This window comes from Vigna unguiculata, chromosome 5 (genome assembly GCF_004118075.2).
Source record: "Vigna unguiculata cultivar IT97K-499-35 chromosome 5, ASM411807v1, whole genome shotgun sequence".
NCBI classification, from domain to species: domain Eukaryota; kingdom Viridiplantae; phylum Streptophyta; class Magnoliopsida; order Fabales; family Fabaceae; genus Vigna; species Vigna unguiculata.
This window is the reverse complement of record NC_040283.1, coordinates 29003541-29023164: the sequence shown is the minus strand read 5'-3', so window position 1 is coordinate 29023164 and position 19624 is coordinate 29003541. Positions and strand designations below refer to the sequence as shown.

The window sequence follows — 19624 nt, the reverse complement described above, 5'->3', positions numbered from 1 at the left end:
CATGTAACAATGAGATTGTTTAGCCTAACTTTTCTTGTAACCTTGGATTATGTTAAAGCTACAACTGATATGGTGTAACTTGTTTGTTATGTATTTCAAACTAAATGTACCTTTAGTTGGTTGTAAAAGTATAAACAAACTTCTGTTACAAACACTTATATGTATGTTAACATTTTATTCGCATAACTATCATGTATGTCTAAATGATTATACATTCGAGTGATGTATTATTATTTTTTTGTTTGGTATTTGTTAATTGAATACAAATAAATTTTTCCTTAAGTAAATGATACATTCGACAAGTAAAGAACATCTAGTAGCACTGGATTTTAGTTGGGGTGTTACAGTGTTCGCAGACCTAATCGCGGTGGTGGCGAGTTGAGGGAATCATGGCGCTTTTCTCTCTCGTAGAAGATGATAAGCAAGAATCGGAGATGAATGGACGACCGACGACGGTTGGAATCATCGACGGTAGTTTCTGGCGGGCAAGGCTGCGCAGCTGTGAAGGGGTTTGTTGTAGTTGTGTGGTCATGCGAGAAAGAAGTTGGTCATGTCTTGCGCGAGAGAAGCAACGACAATGGAGACGATTTGGGGAGTTGGGTTCTCGTCGGCGATGGTTCCGGTGGTGACTGGCATCGACAACGACGCCTCTCGTTGTCCGTGGGATGTGCGACGGCAGCACCTACCGCTGGTGTCGTGATGGCTTGCGTCAATGAAGAAGAGAAGGTTGCCATGGTGGAAGGAATAAACTTTAGTTAATTAGGGTTTTCGAAAATAAAGAAAAGAGCTTCAGGCCTTCAACCCTTCATTACCACATGCACCCCTGTTTTATCTCATACACCCCTATGTGTTATGTTTTGTCCTTTCTTTTCTTCTCGCACCTCCAATTTCTGATAGCTTTACACTACTATGTTTACTAATCTGCACTACTATGTTTACTTACCCCACCCCCTCTCCATGTTCTATTGTCACTTTTGGGCATGTTTTATATTTTACTTATTGCACTCCCATTTTTACTATAAACACCTGATTAACTTCATGCACCTCCCACGTTATTCATGCACCATCATATTTTTGTATTTCACTTTTATCCTTCTTAAATAATTTCATCCTTTTATTTATTTATCTATTTTTTATTATTCATTTTTTATTTATTTTAAAAAAAATAAAAATAAAAAATATATTTGAAAATTATCAAAATTACAAAAATAGGAAAATCTAAAAATTCTTTTTTCACTTTATTGTGTCTGCCCGGTCGCTCGCACCGCGTGACACTCATTTTCAAAAATATCAAAAATAGTTTTCTTTCTCTTTTAGTGTCTGTCCGACCGCCTGCGTCGTGTGACACGTATTTTCAAGTAATTTAAAAAATACAAAAATATAAAATTTCAAAAATATAAAAATATCAACATTTTCAAACAACTACATCTCTTAAGAACTACGTGATCCTTGATTCTCCGCCGTGAGATACGTAGGAGCAAGGCCAGTCCTTGTCAAGTCCACCTCCAAAAAAGCAAATCATTTTCTCTATTGTTTTCCAAATATCTTTTAAAGAACTTCGTAACCCTGATTTCTCATTTTTAATGAGAATACGTAGGACCAAGGTCAATCCTTGTCCGGCCCAAAAAACTAAAAAATATTTTGTTTCTTTTTAGCATTTTTGTCTTATTATTTTTTGGGAAAAATAACATTTTGAAAATCACATCAACTTTGCATATTTAATTAAAGGTACCGCCCTCAAGCGGGTGTTGTAGGGTGCTAACACTTTCCCTACGCGTAACCGACTCCCGGATCCAAAATCTAGTCTTTCGCATACTTGTCTTATCTTTATGGTTTTCCATAGTTTTCCAGAATAACTATGGTGGCGACTCCTAAAATCCTTTTAAATCCGTTTTCTTTTTTGGTTCGTCGTCCGTCGCCATTCCAGTTGCGACATAGACAAAATTGGGTGTGGACATTAAGGATAATGAAACAATTTGACACATAAAATAGAACCTATGAATGACACTAGAATTGAATGACAAATTAAAAATATAAAGAAAAGCTTAATGAAATGAAAGGAAGCTTATTCTAATCTCAATATTTGATAAAAAAACAAGTGAATTATTCCACCTTTGTTAAGGACAAATTTAAGATAGACTAAACAACCCTAAATTGCACTTTTAAATGATTTATCACAATGCTCTCAAGAAAAGTGTGAACAGATGCCTTCACTTCAAACATTTATCATTTTTTCATTTCTCAACATTTATCTTTTATTCGTTTTTTTTTGTATTTTTCATGAAGCTCTTACGCACAATATGTTCAAAACATATATGGATTTACACTTATCAATTAATTGTGATAAATAAAACAAATAAAGTGGAACAAAATTATGAAACCGAAACATATTTGAAAAATAGTTTGGAAAAACTACTTTTAAGAACTTGATAATGATCTAGTATCAAGCATGAACTCAATAGAGCAAGTTAAAACACTCAAAGTATAGCCAATCGGTAAAAATGGCATAGAATTGCAATAAAAATATATTTAACATACAATAGTAGATTTGCATACAACATATTGCATTGTTCAACATTTTAATCAAATATATGAACTTTTAATTGGTTAAACTCATGAATTGTAACATTTAAATGAAATACATGACTAGGGCAACATGGAATAGATGCTCAAATGAAAATTAAACTCAATCAAACATGATTTCACCAAACAAAAATGATTAAAGACTCAATAAAATGGAAAAGCACATCAAAATGAACATGTATGGAGTCCTAATCAAGTTTGACTGATTGATTTATAGAGGAAATCAAAATGAATCATCATCCAAGAAATTAGAAACAAAATGAATTGTGTAAACACATAAGACAAGCAATGAATGTATGAAACAACATTGAAAACAACAAAGGAACTGAGAACTTAGCTCAAACCTGAGGCAAACATGGCTTGACATGACTCTAATACCACTTGATGAAGCTCCTTTCATGAGATGGCTGGATCTATAAGACTCCCTGGAAGAGTAGCAGAAGCAAATGTAACAGAAAAGTGTTTTGGTGGTGTTGAAATTGGTTGGTGAAGGTTGAACTCTAAGAAGGTTGGGCCAATCTTAGAGAAGGAAGGCTAAAAGAGGTTCTTAAAGGAAGCTCTAGCAAGTGACTCTCAAACGCAAGGTGTGGAATCTTAACAACATAACACTAGCATTCAAAAGTTATCTTTTACAAAGGATGGGACTGTAACATCCCATCAGGATATTACGGGTTTAAAATAATAAAATAAAATAAGAAAATAAAAACTCATTAATTATAAATCTGATGAGTCTATATTCAAGAGTAAGCCATGCGGAATTGATGAGGCTTCCATGGAGAAGGATGAAGGTACGGAAGCTAGAAGATGAGAGGAGAGGTGTTGCGGCAATGGTGTTTGGAGAAGCTCTCAAGTGAGGTTGGGCCAACACTCAAGGAAGGGGACTAGAGGAAACCAAGAAGGAGAACTCTAGCCTAAGTTGATTCACAAAAGAGGGGAGTCTGGAGTCATCTCAACAGAATTTCTCTATTATATTCATGAATGAAAATACAAGGGTCCTAAGCTCTCTATTTATAGGCTAAAATGAGACCAAGGAGTCTCCAAAAAGTGGAGGGAAAAAAGGAGTCTAGAAAGTTGAATTTTGGAGCCAAAAAGGAGCATGTGGGAGGTGTGACTTGCCACCTAAGCAAGTCACATTTGTCTTGCCATGGGAAGCTAACTCTCATCCTTGGAGAGCAAGTTTGAGAAGCTTCCAGGCTTTTCTAGAGTAGACACACTACTCTTGGCCCATTTGGCCCAATTCCCCCTTTTGGTCCAAAATTACTTCTAAAGCCCAATTTCCTCTAAGGCCCAATACATGGCCCAAAGAAAACCCTATTCTACTGGGCCCAAAATACAAAGCCTAAAATAAAATCCTAATCTAGTATTTACAAGCAAAGTGTCCTAGGCTAGGTCTTCACATCTTCCTTGGCCCATGTGAAGTTCATCTTGGGCCTTGCATGCGCATTTAAGGCTCATTCCTCTTGTATTCTCCTAGCCATAAAAAGAATCAAGACAATTAAAGATAGCACAAAAGAATGGCCCAATAAAAGTATAAGGCCCAAAATGATTATTTATTTAATGACAAAGAAAAACTAAATGGGCCAGGCTATTGGCCCAAGCTGAAAAGCCTTGTAGGGTGATATTCATCAAAATCCATTTCCCAAAAATCCAAGAAATTTCAAAACTTTATTTACTTCAATAAAAATTCCAAAATCCTTGAATATAATTACTATTACCATTAACAAATAGTCTACTAATATTAATAATTACAAGTGATCTGAAATCATAAAGATAATGTAAAAACTCTGAGAAAATTGCCCTAAGACTAGTCCCGCTCTGGCTCTATGCCTCACCAGATCCACCTGCAACACCATCTGCTCACGTATACCGCGTATATGATCATCGCCAAACACAAGCAGATAGGGTGAGCTAACAGAATAAACATATAAATATAAACACATTTATATATATCACACAAACACACCAAAGGAATCTTTTCCCCTGATTCCACACCATATGCCCACAACCATGTCAATCATGTTCTACGTCTTCTATTGAGTACCCCAAGGTGTCTTGCTGCCATACCTATCGGCCACAACCGATAGAGCACGTGCGGGAAACCATGCTACAGATCATACACCGTAACGCCAGTTGGAGTTCCCATATACGAACATAGTTCATAACGTCCCAAGACTACAAAACTCGTCAGCTAATTATTGAGAAGGGCAATCCATTTGGACCCATCCGTACTGGCAACAACCAGCACACTCACACCGGCAACACTCGCCAACCCGAGCCACAACTCAAGAGTTCCTCGTGTTCATCCGCTATCCCGAGCCACAACTCAAGGGACGTCATTTCAAGCCACAACCCAGAGAATGCCACGTGCTTAACCCCTATCCTGAGCCACAACTCAAGGGATATGTTCTGAGCCACAACTCAAGGAACACCAGCAAGCCAACCTTTAAGATATCCTAGAAGCCTTATAGAACATGCACATCTGATGAAGGATTAACCCCAACCAAGGATGGAGGCACATGCTTAAGAAGACTAAGCATGTTTAGAAAGGAAGTTCACTAATTCTTCATCCCTTTCATTTGTGTTTGTTATTTTGATTCCCAAAGTTGACTTAGTTATATCAACTTTAGTAGACTTGTTGACCTTTGACTAGGTTTGACTTGTTGACTATAGTTGACTTGACTTAAGCCAACATGTTAATCTATGTTTATTTGCTTTGTAGGTTAATTAGGAGTAAGAAAGCAATGCTAGGTGGCGCATGGTGATTGGGGAGCATAAATGATGTGGATGAGAGAGTAAAACAAAGGCATAAAACATAAAGTAAAAGGCATGAAGCAAATGTACTTATGTACCTTTGGTCTCCTTTGTTTTTAGCACACTTTGGCCACTTTTTGGAGACATATGAGACACATTCTTTGTCTCCTTTTGTGCTAGAACGAAATTAGCCTTGCACACACCATAGTTAGCTCTTTTGTCTCTCATTTTTTGTAACCTTATTTGACTTAGTTTCTAGAAGCTAGGGTTAGGTTTTTGTAGAGACATCGTTAGGTATCTTTTATTTGCTTAGAGGCCCTTAAACTCTTTTATATAAGGGGTGCTCCTAGACATGTAAAAGGGTTGAACATTTTGAAGTAAAAACACTCTTGTGTCTCAACCATTTGTGAGAGTTTCCTCCCTAGGAAGTGAATACTTTTAAGCCTTATCTTGCATAGCAAGTGGCGGCACACATCCACTCATCTTCAAGGTTGCCATGGCTTCTAGCCTAGCCTTGTAGTGGCATGCTTCTCACATTTTTACCATTCCTTTCCTTTCCATTTTATGTTTTCTTCTTCCTTTAATTGTTCTTGGTTTTCTATGGTTTATGTGCTTTCCATTTCCTTTTTGTTTGAATCAATCCATCAACTTCTTCTCTTGAGCTTTGTGAAAGGAACCTTCACATCTAGATAGCTTGCTATCTTAATGTCCAGTGGGGATTTCACTTAGCTTTCTTAATCAACTCACATCATATTCAATACTCTTAAAAGGAAAAAACATAATCCTTCATCAACATCATAACAAGTATAACACCAATCTGCTACAGCAAAATCGCCTGGCGGGGGACACGTACCGCCAAGCACTGTCCGCTTCCAAACCGCTTGGAAGATATGATGAGTCGAACCTTGGCTCACATTCAATAACAAAATTTTTGGGAATTTAATATTATTTTTGCGCTTAAAATTGTATTTAGTTGCATATTATATTATTGGATATTCTTGAGTTTAATAATGCAACAGTAATTTAATTTAGGTCCTTAAGAGTGTAAATAATGAATATTTTAATTCATAAATTAAGTCCCAAAATAGAAATTTTGGAGAGAAATAGTTCAGGTACTAAAAGCACCCCCAATTCTCATGTTTACACCCCTTTTCTCCAATTGGAATATCTATTTCTGAAAAAAAAAATTCTGGAGGTAGTTGCACCCTTTATTTTCAGGTTTACACCACCCTCTTTTGTAATTGGACTTCAATTTCTGTTTTGTACCCCTCCTTTTACTAAGCTGCACCCCTAAGGTCACTTAAACTCTAGTCCACCAGATTTCGCCACGTGGCAATCCTCCATTCACTAAAATAATCAACCAATGTTTGCCATGTCATCATCTCTTTCCCAACACAAACCCTAACTCTAATCTTTCTTTCTCTCTCTTTCGCACCAACCCACTCCGCGCCACTACACTCCGTAGTCGCCATGACCACGTCCGGCCACCGCTGCACACGCCGGAAAGCCGCCGCCCGTCGCGCCCTCGTCGGAAACCCTGTCACTGTTGTTGCACCGGTGGTCCGCGACATCTTCATCTTCTCCGCGCGTCCGGCAGCCAGAACCTTCATTGTCGCACCATTCGAGCTTGCCGGAACCGTCCAGCATCTCCAACAGCACCCGCGCCAACACTTCCACATCCTCTCGCGTGAGCTGCCATACTCTGTGTCGTCCACCACGTGAAACCCTTACAATCGCACCTGCACCTGCGCCACCGTCGCGCTCGCGCCAGAACCACCATGACAGCACCTGCATCAACGACCACCATCTTCTCGCACGAGCAGCAGTGCACGAAGCCGAAACTACAGTCCCAACTTTGCATCACGCCGGAATCACCATGGCTGCATAACCTTCTTGCGCGAATTGCCAGAACCGCACCTGTATTACGAACACGAAGTCGCCGCACCTTCTTCTTTGCGAGCCTACAGCAGCCACCATAGAGCTCCGTTGTTGTCTTCTCCGTTCATCACACGACCCTTACCATAAAAGCACCACTCGCACCCCGTCGAACGACCTCCTCTGCACCATCACTCATGGACCTACACCTTCTCAAACGCTACTACAATCGCCGTTCAACATATCCGTTCTGTTGTGCATATCGAATAGCCTCGAATCGGCGTTTTCTTGTCGACACGTTGCCGGAAATCACTTGCGATAGTCCGCTCCGCCACCATCGCAACAGTCATCAAACATGGAAGAAGCACATGGAAAACCCTAATTCTAAAGAGAGACTGCTCTAACACGTGGCAACCTCTCATTGGACAGTCAACGAGTCAACACTGGTCAACCAATCAACTTTGGGCAAGGGCGGTCAACGTTGGTCAACAGGCTATTCTTATACTAGTTTTGGCAATTGGTTCCTCTGTAGGAACCCTAAATGGCCTAGAAAGGAAAGATAGTTTGGCGGTAGTTCACCACCAACTAGACTAATTATGGAAATTTCCCAGAATCACAAATTCTAAAAATGGAATATACAAATTATACGTAATCATACCATACTTAGTATGCCAATCAGATTTAAAATAGTCAACACATGAAATTACCCTATTTAGCATGCCAATCACATTTAAAATACAGTTAACATGTAAGGTAATCCAATTATCATACCAATCAGAATTAAACATAAACTTAACGCGTAAAGCTCCCCTAACATGGTTTTCCTTCGCCTAAAGCTTTGACAATTGAAAAGTTCTCCCTTGATCACCAAAACCCTCCTTGATTCTTCTCAATTCAGCTTACAAAGCTTCCCTCAATCCTCCCCACTCTCTAATTTTCGTGCTCTGTTCTCTCACCTCAATAACAGCCTTGCAAAACCTTTCTCCTAGCCTAAATTTTACCTTTTTAATGGTGCTTTAATGTGAGTTAATGACATAAAACGAAAATCCAATTAAATTATGGTTAATGTCCTTTAATTAGTTGTCTTATGATGGTTTTCCAACCCCCTTGGCTGCTAGGGTTTCCTTGCCCTTTCACCTTCATGCCAAAACTAAAATTGAAAAAAAGAAAGCTTAATTTGGTTCTACCAAGGTTTAAACCCATAACGATGCCAATGTTCAATTCAATACACAACCATTCAACCAATTCATGTTTTGTGATGACTAATATAATTCTATGATTATATTATCACTCAACATGATCAAGCATATTGTCAAAATAATAATAATTTAAATAACACACAAATGGCATACATAAGACTTGAACCAAAGTCCTCTCACACATTTAAGTACTCTCAACAACTTAAGCTAGTACTTTTTCACGTCACATCAATCAATATTAATGCCTTAAAGGCTCCCACTACCCGCATTTATTAATTAATTAATTATTTAGTTATTTAATTTTCACGGGTCTTACAGGGACTCTCCATTTGTAGGAAATGAGACTTCAATCTCTTGGCCAAAAGAAAGGGAAAATGTAAAAGAATTTTCAGCACATGTGCTCTAACTTCCTAGCCTTGAAAAGTGGATCAAGTGACATGAAGCACCTCACATTTACCATGCTTTGAACCATGTGCTAAATATGTTAAATGTATGGTGATCTAGAATGTGCTTCTTAGCCTAGCATTTCAATTGGATCAATTGAAGCCCAATTTAAATGCTAGGTGATTTTTCTTGATCCAATTTTAATGTTCAACATGATTATTTTAATCATGGCCTGAAATTAAATCTAATATACTAAACTCTTGATCCAATCTCTCATTTCTTGGATAAATTTTATTTACTAGATGGCATGGTTGGGTCCAAGTCATCAAAACCCCATCCTAAACCTTACAAACTTCAATGGCTAAGTGAATGAGGGGATTTTAATGTGGACCAATAAGTGGAGGTCAAGCTCTCTATAGGGAACTATGAAGATAAAGTGCTTTGTGACATAATCCCTATGGAAGCTTGTCAAGACCATGATAATTTGACAAGAGAACTATGTACAATGGTCTTACTAATGAGATTACTTTCCACCACAAGAAAAAAAGTTTGTTCTCCATCCCCTACCACCTTCTAAGGTGTTTGAGGATCAATTACAAATGAGGAAACTAAGGGATGAAGAGAGCATGCACAAAGAGTTAGGGGAGAAAGCTTCCAACACACGCATTCATGAAGTGGGGAAGAGTAACGCTCTTATCCAGGTCACTCAAAGGGAGAACAATTTGTTTAACAAAGCTTTGAAGAAAACTCTCCTTTGTGAGCAACCTTCCTACCTTCTCTTTTGTAAATGAGCACTTTCATGCATTACTTCAACTCTAGAACCCAAGTGTCTATCTCCTTTGGATATACTTTTGAAAGAATTTGAAGATGTGTTTCCCCTAAAAGATCCTAAGGGTCTTCCACCAATTAGGGGATAAAACAATAATTTGATTTTGTTATTGGGGCAAACTTACCAAATAGACCCACCTATAGAACAAACCCCTGAGAAACTAAGGAGATTTAGACTCAAGTTCAATAATTGTTAAATAAGGGGTGAGTTAAAAAGATTCCAAGTCCATGTGTTGTGCCCGTGTTGTTAGTCCCTAAGAAAGATAGAAAATGGAGAATGTGTTGTGATTGTAGGGTTGTCAACAACATTACCATTAAGTATAGGCACCCAATTCCTAGGCTTGATGACATGTTAGATGAGTTGCATTAGTCCACCATGTTTTCCAAAATAGATGTTAAAAGTGGTTATCCCCAAATAAGAATAAGAAAGGGTGATCAATAGAAAATTGTATTTAAGACTAAATTTAGTCTATATAAATGGTTAGTGGTGTCTTTTGGCTTAACTAATGCACCTAGTGTAACATCCCAACTGGATATTATGGATTTAATTAATATCATAAAGAAAATATAAATAACTTCCTTTAATAAAACATCATTTCCCAAAAACGCAGGAAATTTAAAACATTTAATACCTCAGAAATTATTACAAAAAAACCATAATTATAACTCTAATTACAAAACTCAAGTCTGATAATTTAATAGATTACAACTGATTCAAAAACATATTAAAACTCTGATAAATTCCCAAGCTAGCCCACACTCCGAGCCTATGCCTTAACCCCTATCCTTTCATATTCAGGCCACAAATATTTTTTTTAGCAAAAAGAAAGTTAAATTTGAATTCACCAAGGTTTGAACCCATACCATGCTCATCATTAAACCAATGCACAACCACTCAAGCAATTTATGTTTCATGATAACTTACATAATTCTATAATTATGTTATTACTCAACATGATCATGCATATTATTAAAAATTAATAATAAGTCAAACAACATATAATTAACATACATAGGACTTGAACCCAAGTTCTCTCACACACAATCAAGTACTCTCAACCACTTAAACTAGTACTTCTCCACATCACATCAATCAATATTTAATGCCATAAAGGCTCTCACTACCCGCATTTATTAATAAATAAATTATTTAATTAATTAATTTTCACGGGTTTTACACCTAACACCTTCATGAGATCGACAAACCATGTTCTTAGGGATTGCATTGGGAACTTTGTGGTTGTGTACTTTGATGACAACCTACTATACAATAAGAGTCTTCATGAGCATCTAGGAAATTTTCATGTTGTTCTATCCATATTGAGGGGCAGTAATCTTTTTGCAAATAAGAGAAGTGCATATTTTGTGATTAATGGAAGTTTGTTGGTTAGACTAGTGAAAAGTCTTGGAGAGCCTTAGTAATGGTTAATTTTTGTATAAAGTTTGTTGGTTTAGTTTGAGTGTATAAATGTCACATTTTTATAGTCTTATCTTTTGTAAGATTGTATTAATATACTTTATATACTATATTTTTATTTTAAATACTATGATAAAATAGTCTGTTTTATTAATTTTAAGCTATAAGATGAGATGTTACAATATTTAATAATATAAAATTGTAATCTATTCCAGTAAAAATGTTTACAAGTATTTTGGATCTTTGGGAGATGATAAAGTATGAAAATTGGTTGGAATAATTTAAATGTTGAAAGAATCCGAACCAAACTAACTCAATGATGAATAAGTAGGTTCCTTGGATCAATTGGATTCAATTATATGGAATACACAAAATTTATGTTTAAAAATATAAAATTTCTACAACTTCACACATTATTCCAAAAGAAATAAACAACATTTTGATATGATAATTAGCTTAAATAAATCAAAGAAAAATTTATAAGAAAATATATATATATATATATATATATATATATATATATATATATATATACATATACATATGCATACATATGCATACATACATATATATATATATATATATATATATATGTATGTATATGTATGCATATGTATGTATATGTATGTATATATATATTAGCGGATCTTGATAAGAAAGTTTGAAGGGGCCAAAATAATATACTCAAAAATTTTATATAATTAATTAGTATTACTAATATAACAAAAGTATATATAATTGGTATTGAAATCTTTGTATGTTTTCTTTAAAAAAATTATTGTTTTGAAATTATATTTGACATGAAACTCATTTTAAATAAGTTTTTCTAATTTCATCTCTTCACCTATATATTTTCATATTTGAGAACGTTTCCTTACAATAAGTTCTAAAGAATTAATCTGAAACATTCCACCTATAATATAAAAGAATTAATATGAAACTTCTCACTTATAATTCTTTTGAATCTTAAGAAATGGTTCTCTAATTCAACAATTGAATTCATAACATGTTGTAAAATAGGTGAAAAAATGAATTTGTATTATTTTCATCTTCAATGGTATCTTCCTTTTATCACATTAAATAAAATAAATCTATTATTTTATTTTTCATCAATATACCTATTAAAAAAATTGAGACTAAAAAATAATTTATCAAAATATAATAAAAGATTGAGAGACATAATTACTAAAAAAACAAATATGATAATCAAGTCATATATAAAAAATGATTATGAAAAAATATATAGTACATAACTTCTCTTTTAATATTTATAAAAAAATAAATATACAAAACTCAGAAGATGAAAAAAAAAACTAAATATTAAAAGAAAACGGATCAAAACTGAGAGTGAGAAAATGAATTTAGGTCTAACTTTTTATTTCTTTTGAAAATAAAAAATAAAAGAAGAGATACAAAAGTAATAAATAAATACGAAATTTAAAATGAGGAAAAACAAACAAATATCTCAACAAATTTTATTATTTTTATTATATTTAATATTTAATTTTATTATTTATTAATACTAAATGTTATATTTATAAAAAAATAAAAATTAATATAAAATTTTTTAAAAATATTTTAAGAAAAGTAAAAAAATCTTGGAAGTGATAGGAAAAGTAATAAATTATTATTATTATTATTATTATTATGAAAGTTATACTATTAGTTTTTCATATTAATCGAATCTGTAAATCGCAAATTTAATTGATTTGATTCAGATGAAATTTCTGTTAAGCTGTAAATATAAACAATTTATTTATTTATTTATTTTTAAATTAGTTAGATTAATCTGAATGGATAACTAACCCTAATTCCAATAAAACCACTTTAAATTGATTGCGTAATATTAAAATGTTTAATGGAAGTGATTGGATGACAAAATGAATGTGATTATATCAAATTATTTCTTTTATTATGAAATACATCCAATCAATCTGAAATAATCCTAGTTTGCGTCTAATTTAAATAATTTATTTGAATTATTTATAAATTTAAAATATTGTAAATTACAAAATATATTTTAATTTTCAATGCAATTGCAAAATAATTGTCGTTTATTTTTATTTTTAAATTAGTTAGATTAATCTGAATGAATAACTAACCCTAATTCCAATATAAACCACTTTAAATTGATTGCATAATATTAAAATGTTTAATGAAAGTAATATGATGACAAAATCAATGTGATTATATCAAAGTATTTCTTTTATTATGAATAGATTCAATCCAATCTGAAATAATCCTAGTTTGCGTCTAATTTAAATAGTTTATTTGAACTATTTATAAACTTTAAATATCTTAAATTATAAAATATATTTTAATTTTCAATATAATTGCAAAATAATTGTCGTTTATTCCAAAATTACAATACTGTTAAATTTAACATATACATTTTCAGGTAAAATGTGTGTTATATATCGGTAAAATTTTAAATATATTAAATATATCTCAAACATTTTTGGTATTATGTTCCTCTAAAATGTTAACATATTTCAAAATTAATAACAAAATAAATGGAAAGCGGATGCGAATAACTTTTTAACCTATAAATTTTATAATTAAAAAGTAATTTTGTTAGAGAAAAGAACTATCAAAACTTTTCGGAAACATATTTAATATTTTAGAAGTTTTATAGAGAAAAAAAACATATTTCATTCTATTTTAAAATTTAAACATAATTTTTATATAATAAAACTGTGAATATACGTCCCATAGGTAAAAAAAAAGTCTCACTTTTTTTTTTCTTTTTTGGTTTTTATAGGGGATAATATATGTCTTCTGCTATTTAATTTTATTTTCAATTTTTATTAACATTATAGTTTTAAATAATTAAAATAATTGATATTTTTTATTTAAATTTAGAAAAAGATTATAACATAAGTTACGCTCTTTTTAAAATTTTCAACATAAATTTATGGTAAAATTTTATAAAATATGTCAGATTAGAAGTTGAAACCAAATATATTTTCTCTGCTCGAATATTTTTGAAATCGTAAACAATTAATTATACTTATTTCATAAAATTTAGATTTAGATCCATAAACTAACTCGTCTTTTTTTTTCATTGGATATTAAAAAGATAAATAAAAGAAAATGCAGAAACGGCTTTCCTGTCATACATAAAATACATAAAAACGGAAAAGAGATTTACTGGTGCATTATTATTATTCAAAAATAATAATAAATTTCTATAAAAAAGCAAAAATATTATATTGGGCTTAAAAGTAGTTAGAGATGAAGCCCAAGGCCCATGGTTGAGGATTGAGTTTGCATTGAGTGGTTGAATAGAACCCTTAAATTCTCTTGAGGACTCACTTTGTCTCACCACACACAGCTTTATATACTTTCGTTAGAGAAGGCAGCACCACTCTCTTCGCCGCCTCTCTCTCTCCCTCTTCCAGGTTCGTCTTCCTACAATTTTTCTCTATTCAATCTCTTCGTTTTTCTTAAGCTTCCGAACAGATCGGTATCTTTTCTTTTTCTTCTCTCGGTTTTCCTCCAGATCTGTTTTTGTTTTACTCTAACTTTCTTATTCCACTTTCAGTGTTTGTGGATTTACTACCTTGTATTGCTTGTTAATCGGTATGATTATGTTAATTTGCTTGTTATCGACATGTTTCGTGCCTTTTCGTATTTGTATTCGTGTTGTTCGATTAGCTGTTATGGAATACATCATATTGAGCTGTCCTTTACGGGCTTTGATATCACCTGATTCGAACGCAGATGATTTAAATCTGAACATGGCCTTTGGCTTTGGCTTTTTGTTTTGCTTTTTCTTTGTGAGATATGGATCTTGGGTCAACATACACTCTTTCCCTCTTGAATGTTAAAATGTTTTAGCTTTAACGTTTTGTTGCTAATTTGTGCTGTTTTGTTGGATGTAATTTGTGTCTGGTATCATAACCTAGGGTTTTGAACAATTGCGATTCTTTTTTTTTGTTTTTAAATTTGTAGAAGCTTATCTGAAAGGAGATATAATAGTTCGTGCAAATACTGAAGGTCTTGATTTAAAAGCACCAAATGATTTTTGTTTTGTTCATGCTAAATTTTTTGATGCTGTCTTTTTTCTCTGCAATTTATTTTTGATGAAGTTATGCTAATTAATTTTTTTCATGTTTTGCCTTTTGTTGCCTGTTTAATATATTACGATTTAGCTAACCTTGGTGTCTTAATGTATCAGTTTTGACTCATTTTTTGGTGGAAAATAAAGACTAGTCAAAATGGTAAGTCTTGTACAGTGCAATGCATAATTTCATCATTTATATGCTGTTCGAATGTTCGCAATCTGAATTGAGAATTTTCTATGCATGCAGGTGAAGTTCACAGCTGAAGAGCTCCGTCGTATTATGGACTTTAAGCACAATATCCGTAATATGTCTGTCATTGCCCATGTTGATCATGGTATGGAATTAACACATTTATATTTTGTGTTTCTTTCTCTTTCATGCACTTGTCTGATTCTAATTTTGATGTTCCCTCACCCTCTGTTATAAATGAAAATATTTAATTTTCTTTGGTGTTTTGGTATTATTTTAAGTTACGGCTTTGAACAAAATCATTGTGTAATAGACACTTTTTTTATGAAGGATATATTTTCAACTGTTTTTGCTGCTTTATGCTATATATTGTACGGTCGCAATATTATGAAATCATTGTACTTTGCTTGTTTACTGACTATATATGGTTTATGTTTTTGTATTGCAGGAAAATCAACTCTGACCGATTCTCTTGTGGCCGCTGCTGGCATTATTGCTCAGGAAGTGGCTGGTGATGTCCGAATGACTGATACCAGGGCGGATGAAGCTGAGCGTGGTATCACAATCAAGTCTACTGGTATCTCACTCTATTACGAGATGAGTGATGAATCTCTGAAGAATTTCAAGGGAGAACGTAATGGGAATGAGTATCTCATTAATCTCATTGACTCCCCTGGACATGTTGACTTCTCATCTGAAGTTACTGCTGCACTCCGTATTACTGATGGAGCCCTAGTCGTGGTGGACTGTGTTGAAGGAGTTTGTGTCCAAACTGAAACTGTGCTGCGTCAAGCTCTGGGAGAAAGGATTAGGCCTGTTCTGACTGTCAACAAGATGGACAGGTGCTTCCTTGAACTCCAGGTGGATGGAGAGGAGGCTTACCAAACATTCCAGAGGGTTATTGAGAATGCTAATGTCATCATGGCTACTTATGAAGATCCACTTCTGGGTGATGTTCAGGTCTACCCAGAGAAAGGAACTGTTGCTTTCTCTGCAGGGTTACATGGGTGGGCTTTTACCTTGACTAACTTTGCCAAGATGTATGCTTCAAAGTTTGGAGTTGATGAAGGCAAGATGATGGAGAGACTCTGGGGTGAAAACTTCTTTGATCCAGCCACAAAGAAATGGACCAGTAAGAACACTGGATCTGCTACCTGTAAGCGTGGGTTTGTTCAGTTCTGCTATGAGCCCATCAAACAGATCATTAACACTTGCATGAATGACCAGAAGGATAAGCTGTGGCCTATGCTCCTAAAACTTGGTGTCACCATGAAATCTGAGGAGAAGGACCTCATGGGTAAAGCATTGATGAAGCGTGTCATGCAAACCTGGCTTCCAGCAAGTACTGCCCTATTGGAAATGATGATCTTTCATCTTCCCTCTCCTTCAACTGCCCAGAAGTACCGTGTGGAAAATTTGTACGAGGGTCCACTTGACGATCAATATGCTGCAGCTATCAGAGCCTGTGACCCTGAGGGTCCTCTGATGCTCTATGTGTCAAAGATGATTCCAGCATCTGACAAGGGTAGATTCTTTGCTTTTGGACGTGTGTTCTCTGGCAGGGTTTCAACTGGTTTGAAAGTGAGGATTATGGGACCAAATTATGTTCCTGGAGAGAAAAAAGATTTGTATGTCAAGAGTGTTCAACGTACTGTCATTTGGATGGGTAAGAGGCAGGAAACTGTTGAGGATGTGCCATGTGGTAACACAGTTGCTATGGTTGGTTTGGATCAATTCATCACAAAGAATGCTACATTGACGAACGAGAAGGAAGTTGATGCTCACCCTATTAGGGCAATGAAGTTTTCTGTCTCCCCAGTTGTGCGTGTTGCTGTTCAGTGCAAGGTTGCCTCAGATCTTCCCAAACTTGTTGAAGGTCTCAAGCGATTGGCCAAATCAGATCCTATGGTTGTTTGTACCATTGAGGAGTCTGGTGAGCACATTGTTGCTGGTGCAGGGGAGCTTCATCTTGAGATCTGTTTGAAGGATTTGCAGGATGATTTCATGGGTGGAGCTGAGATCATTAAATCTGACCCTGTTGTGTCATTCAGGGAGACTGTGCTGGAGAGGTCATGCCGCACTGTGATGAGCAAGTCACCAAACAAGCACAACCGTCTGTACATGGAAGCAAGGCCAATGGAGGAGGGTCTGGCTGAAGCCATTGATGATGGCAAGATTGGACCAAGGGATGACCCCAAGGTTCGTTCTAAGATCTTGTCTGAAGATTATGGCTGGGATAAGGATCTTGCTAAGAAGATTTGGTGTTTCGGCCCTGAGACCACAGGACCCAACATGGTGGTTGATATGTGTAAGGGAGTGCAGTATCTGAATGAAATCAAGGATTCTGTGGTTGCTGGATTCCAGTGGGCATCAAAAGAAGGTGCATTGGCTGAGGAGAACATGAGGGGTATCTGCTTTGAAGTATGTGATGTCGTTCTTCACGCTGATGCTATCCACAGAGGTGGTGGTCAGATCATTCCTACTGCCAGGAGAGTGTTCTATGCTTCACAGCTTACTGCTAAACCCAGGCTTCTTGAGCCTGTCTACCTGGTTGAAATCCAGGCTCCTGAGCAAGCTCTTGGTGGTATCTACAGTGTTCTGAATCAAAAACGTGGTCACGTTTTTGAGGAAATGCAGAGGCCAGGTACCCCACTCTACAACATCAAGGCATATCTCCCTGTCATTGAGTCATTTGGTTTCTCAAGCACCTTGAGGGCTGCAACATCAGGCCAAGCTTTCCCACAGTGTGTCTTTGATCACTGGGACATGATGTCCTCTGACCCATTGGAGGCTGGATCACAAGCTGCACAGCTGGTGGCGGACATTCGCAAGAGGAAGGGCTTGAAGGAACAGATGACTCCTCTTTCTGAGTATGAAGACAAGCTTTAAAATCTTTTATTTTAGAACTATTTATTTTTCAACTTATTAGCTGAATTTATCTTCCGAAACCTTAGTTTTAAATTTTTGTCGAGTTTTGTTTGTGGTTTTGTCAGTGACTTGTTGTACTTGTTATTTGTGCTTGCGTCGATGTATTTTTGTTGCTCCATAGGATTTTGCATCGATGTTTCGAACTATTTCTGCGAATTTTGCTTTAAACATACTATATCAATATTTGTGTGGTGCAAAATAATCCAATTATAAATTGAATGCGGTAGGGGAATGGCAGTGCTGTTGCTAGAAAGCTTTAGGTATATGAGAAGTATAGATTTCTTTACAGTGATTTCTTAAGCTGGAGCGATTGCATGCATTGGGTAATTCAAATAGCATTCCATAGCTGCTGGGTGGGTATTTTGGCCAAAGTTTCAGAGTGATAAAGAAAAGCAACATGCACACAATGTTCTCTTCTTTTTTTCCATTCACAATCATGCGGGTCGAATTTTACAGTGTTAGTTTATACAGAGAAAAAACGACGTAGTTTGACGTTTGGGTTTTAGAAAAATAGGCAGTGTAAGTGGTTTCAAATCCAGTGCTTATAGTTTTCATTTTGTTGATTACATTTTTGATTATTTGAATTAAGTCTCATTTAATTTTTATATGTAGGATTGTGATTGAAAAAGAATAATTTTTATTCTTAAGAATTATTTTGTCCATTAAAATAAAGTTCTACATTAAAATCCTTAAGTAGTTTTTAACTTTTTCGAGTTTCATCTACTTCATAGAGTTTAACTTGTATAATAAAGTTTAACAGATAAAAAAAAGTAAGAAATTATTGTAAGAGTCAATTTGATCCTATATGTTATTCAATTATGTCTCCTTGATCATGAACATTTTTATTCTATCATCCATAAATCCCTTTAAAACACTTTAAACAATATTTTTTAAACATGAGTGTGCGATATTTTCATCTCTAAAACTTTCTTTTATAACAGAATTTGGAGTTTGCGGGAGGCTTAGAAAGTCCTCACTAATTTGAGTTAAATTATAACCTACCCAAAAAAAGGAATATCACTATGTAAAACTTAATAAAACAATGAAAAAAAACAAAAAAAATATATGGTAAGAGTCACTTTATTTAGTTTTATTGTAACGTATCATTGTTAAGATTTCAAATATACCTTTATTCAAATTATTATTCAAATACTTATCATAAAATTTTATTTAACCGAATGTTATATACACTTTCATAGGAAAACATTTATTAATATTCATTTTAAACAAAAAGTTGCTTATAATATAAAAAAGAGATAAATATGTTTATAGTCTGTTTCAGTTGATTTTGTAAATGGTTTATACTCGAAACTTGATCACCGTTTGGTCCACATCAATACTAGATCTGTTGACACCTATATTGACACGTGTCTCATTAATTTTTTTAATTTAAATTTCGTTTT

General features: G+C 34.6%; 1 protein-coding gene across 1 annotated transcript; it reads left to right on the top strand.

Annotated features, from left to right (window-relative positions):
- Nucleotides 1-14310: 14310 nt before the first annotated feature.
- Nucleotides 14311-18420, top strand: LOC114184963 (elongation factor 2). The gene is made up of 4 exons (XM_028072400.1): nt 14311-14438; nt 15218-15260; nt 15351-15438; nt 15742-18420. The coding sequence occupies exons 2-4, from the start codon at nt 15258-15260 to the stop codon at nt 18180-18182; spliced, it is 2532 nt and encodes an 843-aa protein (XP_027928201.1). The 5' UTR covers nt 14311-14438; nt 15218-15257; the 3' UTR covers nt 18183-18420.
- Nucleotides 18421-19624: the final 1204 nt, after the last annotated feature.

What these genes read in the sequence shown, in the direction of transcription:
- LOC114184963 (XM_028072400.1), top strand. An exon ending in CATTGCCCATGTTGATCATG is followed by an intron (nt 15,439 to 15,741) that starts GTATGGAATTAA and finishes TTTGTATTGCAG; the next exon opens with GAAAATCAACTCTGACCGAT.